General features: G+C 51.1%; 1 protein-coding gene across 2 annotated transcripts in view; it reads right to left on the bottom strand.

Annotated features, from left to right (window-relative positions):
* Positions 1-439: 439 nt before the first annotated feature.
* BCL6B (BCL6B transcription repressor) overlaps positions 440-9,575 on the bottom strand; it is a 47,026-nt gene continuing 37,890 nt past the window's right edge. For both annotated transcript variants that reach the window (XM_086946082.1, XM_086946083.1), the window contains exon 10: positions 440-2,235. In XM_086946082.1, the coding sequence (XP_086802208.1) occupies positions 2,095-2,235 (141 nt within the window). In that variant the 3' untranslated portion in view covers positions 440-2,094. The remainder of the gene's footprint in view (positions 2,236-9,575) is intronic.

Raw genomic sequence — 9,575 nt, 5'->3', positions numbered from 1 at the left:
TGGGCCTCCCACAGTGTCTGTGAATGGTCTTCTTGCAAGGGGCCACTTATCTACATTAGAGGGCCCTCGCACAGTCCCTTTTAGGCCAGGGCCTCGCAAATCTAAGAACCGGCCCTGGCAACTTTCTATTCGCGCACTCTTTGCTACACCTTCTACTAATGCTTGTACCATTAGGAGCACCGCGCTTTCACCACGTACTGTAACCCTCACCAAACATGTCCCATGCAGACCAAGTACAAACAAGTCCATTTGAACCACGTATTCTGAAAGGCGTCCACGAACTGGATGCAAACTGGGGCACTTAAGACCAAAATCACTACATAAATGACGCAATCGGGCCACCCACAAAGTACCTTAGGCCTCCCAAGTGGAAAGGAAAGCACTATATAAATTCCAATACTTTACAATGAGAAATTGATGCAGGTCTTAAAAACAAATGTTTTATGTTATAAGAGAGCATTTTAATTGATAAAACAGCACATTAAACACTTGGAGAGGACACATTCTTCCAGAAAAATGTGCCTTAGGGCAAAATTATTTGACCAGCAAAATGCACTTTAAAAAAAAACTTCCTAACTGCTCGCAAGCCATTATGAATATCGCTTCCAAAGCTAAATATCCTCCCTTTTACAGTAACCTAACCCCCCCTACCGTCTACCCCGTGCACATCCGCATTAATTATAAGAGAGGAGTTAATAGAGGATTGGATAGTGCCGGCTGCCTGCAGTGAGGTCACTTCCTGTTCTCCCACCTCACTTCCTGCTTGAAGACCGCCATAATTCAAGTGCTTCATCTTTGACATCACGTGTCGCATAAGCATTACGTGGTTCGCCAGTACGTCACAGAGTGGCTGGCCAGTTCTCTTGCGACCATGATATATTTCAGATGCCTGTAGCCTTTGAGCTTCAACATGTATGATTACTTAAGTCTAAATGGGAGTAAACGAAAACATGCAGGTTGACTAAATCTCTCTTATCTCCAAGTGGACTGGCTGATAGAATATTCTGGAGTTTTCCCACCTGGCAAATGACCAATTAAATATTATATTTATGTGGGACGAATCAGTCACAAATTGGGTGTAGCTGATTATGAATGATTGTTCCCCAGTCCTACCAGCCTCTTTGCATTCCGTGAGCCTTTCATACTGATTGACTAGCCCGCTTTCCGAGCCTAAAATCAATAGGAAATGGATTTTAAAAAAATAATGAGACTAGGTAAAACTTTTTGGGATAAATACATTTTGTAAATTTGGCAACAACAACCCATCTCTGACGTGGACATTTGGTATTACTTCATTTCAACACACCCTAAATCCACATATGCCAAAGTACCGGCTATGTTTCCATTTAAGGAAATCAGTTTCTTCCCATTCCAATATGGCTGCTTAGTGTCTCGAGGCTGGCTTTCCTTATCTAATTTGTGCCAGGCACTGGTCCGATGATCTTATGGGGGGGGAGTTGTAACAAGCCAAACGCGGCAAACCTAGTGAGCCAATCCAACCAGCGACTCGCTCAGCGAGAGAACACTGGAACCTGCCCTGCAGGTCTGCATGCTGTCATGTACGGTAACCGTGGCACTTTGGGTGGGAAGCAGATATTGTCTTTTCAACACGGAGAGGATCCACCCTGCAGATCCGCAGCTACCTGTGCACACCACATTGGAATCAGAGAGAGGAGCTTGTCGTAGCATGAGTGAAGGATTCATTTCTTCGCTGGATAAGATGAAGCTGGCAGCGACGCTGATCGGTGAGACAAGAGTTAACGATGGCTTGTGCTCTCCAGATCTTTGGCAATTAGAAGACTATTCGACTGGCGGATAGGCACACTTGACGTGACTTTAATCGGAACCCATGTAGAAGCTTGACGTTGTTGTTGCGAATGAAACCTTGGAGTTGATCCGTCCAGCGGATAGGTGGGAGCCCACTACCTCTGGAGGCCGAGATGAGCATGAAGAGTTTTCGGCAATGGATGCAGGCCATAAGCACGAAGATAACATTATACAAGCAGTATATGTGCAGGAGCCATCGGCTGTAATAAATAAACCGACTGCAATGGTGTGGTGTCACGGCTGCAGGGCGATGACCCGTCCTGCGGGTCAGAAGACAACCACTCCTGTGGCGTACGGCCCGGACAGCACCTTGTAGGTTATCTTGGTGTTTGTGATGGCGCCATGCTTCTGGCGTAGATGCAGACGCAATTGACTCTTGTGGCGGAAATGCAGGTCACACGCCTCACACTGAAAAACATAAAAGCCTGTGAGTCATTGTTGCACAAAGATGATGTCCAGTTCCAAGGTAGATTAGATACGTTGTTATGAAGAGCCCCACCAGGAGCAGCCTTCCTGCTGCTCAGCCCATCCTAAAAGTGACTCCCTCAACTCATCCAACATTCCACTGCATCATCACACACCAACATTCCACACCACAGTCACACTGGCTGTGCAGGAGCAGCAGGTGTAACACACATGTGTTCAGGAATGAGTGCCAAAGAGAGGCAATGAGAACAACCAGAGGCAGAGGACAGCAGAGAAGCACATGTTGACCCTTATAGTCATGCTGGGAGGAGTAGAAGTTACTATTACACATATTGTTGTTACTTAACTTATCAACCTGGATTTAATTGATACATTTGCCTTGCCAAGATTCAAACTGAGTACTTGTAGATAACACTATATATAATCAGTGACTGAAGTAATTTGAGCCACTATTCAGTCTTATGGCACCCGCATAGTGCGGTGTCCTATAGTGTTGTAGGAAACAATCATAGCACCAAGACCACCCTCCTCGCCTCCACCGCCAACATCCGCTCCCTCCTTGACCAGGGTGAAACCGCAGCCCTCATTCTACTGTACCTCTCTGCAGCCTTCAACACCATCTCCCACCACACCCTAGCCACAAGACTCCACAATCCTGGTATCCAAGACTAGGCCCTCAACTGGCTCCTCTCCTTCCTCACTGGTAGAACACAACAAGTTAGACTCCCATCTTACCTCTTCAAAGCGACAGAGATCATCTGCAGAGTGCCCCAGGGCTCCTCCCTCAGCCCCACCCTCTTCAGCGTCTAGATGGCCCTCCTCACAGCCATTATCAGGAACCACAGGCTCAACATCGTCTCCTACACTGACGACACCCAGCTGGACCTCTCCATCACAAAGAGCCCATTGTCGCCAGGAACAACTTCGACAAAGGAATAAAAGCCGTTGCAGCCTGGATGAAGGGCTGCTCCATTAAGCTCAACTTGGACAAGACAGAAGTCCTCATCCTGGAAGCCTTCCCCTCTGCTTGGAATGGCTCCTGGTGGCCCTCTACTCTAGGAAGTCCCACTGCCCCCATGGACCACGCACAAAACCTCGGCATTGTACTGGACTCCTCGCTCACAATGGACCACCAAATAAACACCATCTCCTCGGCCTGCTTCAACACAGTCCGCCTGCTTTGAAAGACCTTCAGATGGATCCCCACTGAATCAAGGAGACAGTCACCCATGCCCTCATCAACTGCAGACTCGACTACTGCACACACTCTACACCGGCGCCACCCAGAAACTCCTCCAAACACTCCAGAATGTCCAGAACGCTTCAGCAAGACTAATCCTCAACATCCTCCTTCGCAGCCGATTCACTCAACACCTCTGCAACCTCCACTGGTTCCCAGTCGACAGAAGAATAACCTTCAAATTTCTCACCCATGCATACAAGGCCCTTGTTAGACCTGGCACCTTGGCGTGAGTTTCCCTTCCACTTTTTGCTGTTGTGCCTCAGATGTTTTGCTGGTGTCCGCTACTCAGGGCACTGCGCCACGGCCAACCCGTGCCGCAGTGCAAGTGCTCCCTACTGTAAATTGTACATGTGATTGATGTCCATGATTGGTTCATTGGATTTACTGTTAGTCCCTAGTAAAGTGCACGAGGAGTGCCAGGGCTTGTAAAGGCCAATACTGCTAGTGGGCCTGCAGCGCTGGTTGCGCCACCCACAGAAGCAGCCTTAAAATGTGTCTAGGGTCTGCCATTGCAGAACCTGCGTGCAGTCTGGTACTGTCATGCTAGCTGGGCAAGTGCACCCACTTGCCAGCCTCTAAACCTTCCCTTAACTTCATATCAGTCACCCCTATGGTAGGCCCTAGGGCAGGGTGCATTGTAAGTGTAAGGTAGGACAAGCCCTGATGTGTGTGGCATGTCCTAGTAGTGAATTACAACCAAATTCGTTTTTCACTATTGTAAGGCTACCTGCTCCCTTTAGGCCAGAATGGGCTGCTGGAATTATTACACTCTATAATCCCAGCAGGCTCAGGGAACATGGTAGAGAGTCATGTTTAGTATGCCTGAACTCAGAATAATAAAATACTTCTTTTAGTAAAGTTTATTTTAATCTCCTGGGTTTGCAAATGCTACTTTTAGAAAGTTAGCATTTGCTTGTCTAACCATTTCAGCCTGCCTCTGCTCTTGTGTGTATCTGACTGTCTGAGTGTGTGAGTGACAGGGCTGGGAGTTGACAGGTTGTGAATAGCAGGATGACACCTTAGTGGGTGGTGGGAGTTTCCCCTGAATGATGCATCAGGCTGTGCTCTGCCACCACAATGCTGGCTCGCCCCCCTGGGGAGCGACTGATGACTCAGCCTGCACCTGGCCCAGGAAGGACCGAAGCTTGTCAACAAAGTGCTCAGGCTACCCCTGTCTTCACAATGCCGGCTCCGCCCCCCTGGGGAGCTGCTGATGTGCCTGCCCTCACACTAAATGCAGAAGCAGAAGTACCCACCACAAGTGCTCAGGGACTGAGAACAGTTATGCAAAGGCCCCCCTGGCCTGTAAGAACAAAAGAAACTGGGTATAAAAGTAGGAGCCCTGCTCCTTGTAAATTAGAGATCAGATCACTTCAGGGGAGCAGCTGATTAGGGCTCTCCCTCCCGCCCTCGCTCCTCGCTCTCTGCTCACTCCTCTCAGGTGCTGGGCCTGCGTTCCCTGGCTTGTCCGGGGCCAGGCTGCGCGCTAAGGAGGGGTAGCTACAGCTGATGGCAGCACCGAATTAGGGCTCTCCCTCCCGCCCTCGCTCCTCACTCTCTGCTCACTCCTCTGAGGTGCTGGGCCTGCGTTCCCTGGCTTGACCGGGGCCAGGCTGCGCGCTAAGGAGGGGAGGCTACAGCTGATGGCAGCACTGGAATAGGGCTCTCTCTCCCTCCCTCGCTCCACCCTCTCTCCCCACTCCTCTGAGGTGCTGGGCCTGCGTTCCCTGGCTTGACCGGGGCCAGGCTGCGCTCCAAGGAGGGGAAGGAGAAGGGCTAGCCCCACTAACCAGCCAACTCCTCTTGGGTGCTGGGCCTGCGTCTCCCTGGCTTGACCGGGGCCAGGCTGCGCACCAGAGAGGGGGCAGGCTGGCTGCCTGAGTATCCCAAGGGCTTCCCCAGACCCTCCCCCAGACCCGTCCTCCTGGACTGACTGTTCCTGCTGTGGCCCGGTGCAGCCTTCCTGTGAGTCGCTGCTGGATTACCGGGAGTCTACAAAAACAGTGAGTTCCTGCTACAGCCCTATAGCTGCTACACCATGTCTGCCCAAGGAGATCCACAGCCCCCCCACCAAGCAGCATCAACCATGGATGCAGACGCCGGTGCTCAACCCAGCAACACCGGAGACCACATGGAATGGCGTCTACAGACAAAGAGAAAGGGGCGCGACTCCATTCCGAGCTCACCGGAAAAACAAGCAAAGCTTGCCCGCGCACCTCTCACTAGCCCCACAGTTGTGACTTACAACCGCTACCAGGCTCTCCAACAGACCCAGGACTGCGACGCCAGCCCCCAGGACCACGGTGCAGCCGAACCAGGGACCTCTTCAGGTCCCACAAAAAGAGCACGGATCCCCCCCATCATCCTGAAGAATTTAGCCACACACAAGGACCTCGTGGAACTTCTGGATGAACATTGTGGCCCGGCCTACACAATCAAGCCCAGGCAAGACCAAGCCAAGATTATGCTCACCACCCCAGATGATTACAGGAGCGTGACCACCATGCTAACGGAACAGGAAATGGAGTACCATACCTTCTCTATGACCACGGTAAAAGCCCAGCGATTTGTAATACGGGGGCTCCCAGCAAATGCTTCACGTGAGCACATCGCAGGGGACTTAGCTGACCTTGGTCTCCCAGTCAAAAATGTCACACAGATTGCCTCTCCAGCAGACAAGAACAAAAAATTTCCCCTCTTTGTTGTTACCCTGTCTCCAAGCCAGAATGGGAAGCCAGCAGACCTCTCAGGAGTCACACGTCTCTGCAGCTGCATCGTAACCACAGAAGCACCTAGAGGGAAACGAGGACCGGTCATGTGTTACAACTGCCAACGCTTGGGGCACACCTCTGCCTTCTGCAAACAGAAGCCAAAGTGCGTACGCTGTGGAGGAGAGCACACCTCTAACCAATGCACTAGGAACCGGGAAACTGAACCGGCAAAATGCGCCAACTGCGCCGGACCCCACCCAGCGAGCTATCGCGGCTGTCCCTACCTACAGAACGCAAAGAAGGTAGAACAACGCAAGCCACCCCCACAACCACAAAGGTCTTCCCAACAATCAGCGGCAACAGACCAGCACCAAAGGAAAACCTACAACCGCCGACCTGCATTGGACCACAGGATCCCAACCCCCACTGCAACCAACAGCAGTAGTGATGCACACATGGATGGAAGGACATACGCGGACGTCACGGTACCTAAACAAGCCAGCCCACCTCCAACAGCCGTACCAGGACCATCCTGTGGATTAGGCTCAACCATCAACTGGCAGGAACTCATTGTGAAGATTGCGAAAGTCGTCGCAGACATGGACATCCACCCCATGGTGACAATGATGGCAAATATCATCGCCGGACTTTTCCCAGGTGTAGAAAGCAACTCCCATGGCAGCAAAGACTAAAAGAAACTCTCTCTTCGTGATGTGGAATGCTAACAGCATTCAGAAGAAAACAGATGAACTCCTACACCTGATGGAAACTAAGGATGTGAGCGTTGCGCTTATCTCTGAGACTCATCTTCAAGGAAGCCAGAAGCTTAACCTAGCCAACCACAGGGTGTACCGCACAGATCGCCCCAATGGAGCCAGGGGCGGAGGAACAGCCATCATTGTCAACACAAAAGTGAAGCACCACGAGATTGTACTACCACCAGTTGGGAGCATTGAAGCAACTGGCATACAGATCCAGACATCTGCAGGACCGCTGCGGCTGATCGCCGCCTACTCACCCCCAGGCAAACTAAACCCAAAGGACTTGGATGCTTTATTGGACCCCAGCATCCCAACACTAATTGGAGGCGACCTTAACGCTAAGCACAAATGCTGGAACTCTCGGACAGGAAACAGCAAAGGACACGCCCTACTTGCCCACTCAAAGAAGGAGGACTTCGTAGTGGCCGGCCCGACTCAACCAACACACTATCCAGGATCTGCACTGCATAAACCGGATGTTCTGGACATTGTGGTCTTGAAGAATCTCTCCCAGTCTATGGAGCTTGAAACCCTAACAGCGCTGACATCCGACCACAACCCAGTGCTGATCACAGTTGGAGACGTACTTGAAGACCAGCAACAGGGCACCAGGCACAACTTCAAGAAGGCGGACTGGTGCCTATACAAGAGATGCCTGGAGGAGACACTGGTCCCTGGTCCCCTACGCAGCATTGAAGACATTGACTAGGCAGTCCACCACCTCACAGCCTCAATCCACACAGCTATTGCGCGCAGCACTCCAGAGCAGAAACTACAACGATGCTCTATCTACGATCTCCCAAAGGGCATCAAGCAGTCAATAGCTGAAAAGAACAGAGCTCGCAGAGAGTGGCAAAGGAATCGCACCCCGACCTGCTGAAGAAGTATAATGAGCTGACAAGGCAGCTGAAGATACAAATAAGCCAGCACAGAGGTAAAAAATGGGAAGCAGCTACAGCTAACCTAAAGGACTCAGACAACTCTCTCTGGAGAATGACCCGACGCCTGACTGGAAAGAAGGAAGCCAACCCACCGATACAAGGGACGACTCACCTGGCATGCAGCAACAGGGACAAGGCTGAGGTCTTCGCTGACACGCTGGAGGCATCCTTCAGGCCTAACCAGGCAAGCAAGCTGACAACAGAAGTCGAGCAAGAGGTCGCCAAGCATCACCAGGAGCACCCACCAGAAACGGAAACTGCACACATTGAGGAATGCTCAATGGGCGAATTACTGGCCCTGGCAAAAACACTAAAAAACGGCAAGGCACCAGGGAAGGACGGAATAGTCAACCAAGCCATCAAGATGCTCCCAGATACCGCAGTAGACCACCTTGCTGAGATATTTAACGCGTGCATGCAGCACCAGTACTTCCCAAACGCCTGGAAAGAAGCAAGAGTCGTCGTATTCCCCAAGGCTGGGAAACCACTGCGAGACGCTGCAAACTACCGCCCCATAAGTCTGCTATCTGGCCTATCAAAACTCTTCGAAAAAGTTATCCTTGCCCGTCTTGTTGACTTCACGGCAAGCAACAACCTACTTGCCAAAGAACAGTTTGGGTTCCGGAAAGACCACTCAACCAATCACCAACTCCTCAGAGTGGTGGACATCATCAGCCACGGATTCAACATCAACAAGTCTACTGGAGTAGTCTTTCTGGATGTAGCCAAAGCATTTGACCGAGTATGGCATGAGGGTCTGCTCTACAAACTTATCAAGCTCAAGTTTCCCAGCTACCTGGTCAAGTTGCTGACCAGCTACCTGACAAAACGGACCTTTCACGTGGCAGTGCGAGAAGAATGCTCATCGCCGCGCCCAAGTCTAGCTGGAGTGCCTCAGGGGTCAATCCTAGGACCATTCCTCTTCAACATATTCACAAACGACATACCCACTGACCTAAAGAAGACTGATCTTGCCCTTTACGCGGATGATGTTGCAGTCATCTCCCAATCCTTCAGCGACAAAGAAGTGGCGAAAAACCTGGAGACATCGCTTTGCAGACTCTCCGAATGGTACAGCGACTGGCAGATCACCCTGAACTCAAGCAAAACCACAGCAACCTTATTTACCAGGAAGCAGAACAGGAAACCCCCGCAGATCCTCCTCAATGGGGATGAGGTCAAATGGGAAAACAGCAGCTCCTACCTGGGCGTGACTCTGGACTCTAAACTCAGCTGGAGAAACCACATAGAGAAGACCTGCCAGAAAGCAGCATCCAAACTGGGTGCATTATACCCACTCCTGAAGTCTAAGTCGATGCCCATGCAGAGCAAGGTGCGAGTAATCACCGCAATAATTCGACCAACTATGACAAACGCTTCACCAGTTTGGAGTGGCTGCCGTCCACAGCTTCGGAAGGACCTACAAATACTACAGAGCAAGGCCTTACGGATTGCAGCAGGTGCTCCCATGTTCACACGAATAGCAGACCTCCACAGAGACCTAGGCGTCGAGATGTTGGACGACCATCTCCTCAAACTCAACAGGACATTCTACAAAGGACTGGATCAAAAAGAAAACCCACTGATCCGGAAACTTGCAGATATCTCTACAAACCCATTTGACCGCTACCCGCGTCCCATTGAAGCGCTAACCTTGCGAAACTGA

This window comes from Lissotriton vulgaris, chromosome 12 (genome assembly GCF_964263255.1).
Source record: "Lissotriton vulgaris chromosome 12, aLisVul1.2, whole genome shotgun sequence".
Lineage (NCBI taxonomy): Eukaryota > Metazoa > Chordata > Amphibia > Caudata > Salamandridae > Lissotriton > Lissotriton vulgaris.
The sequence above is the reverse complement of the archived record's forward strand: the minus strand, read 5'-3'. Positions and strand labels throughout refer to the sequence as shown.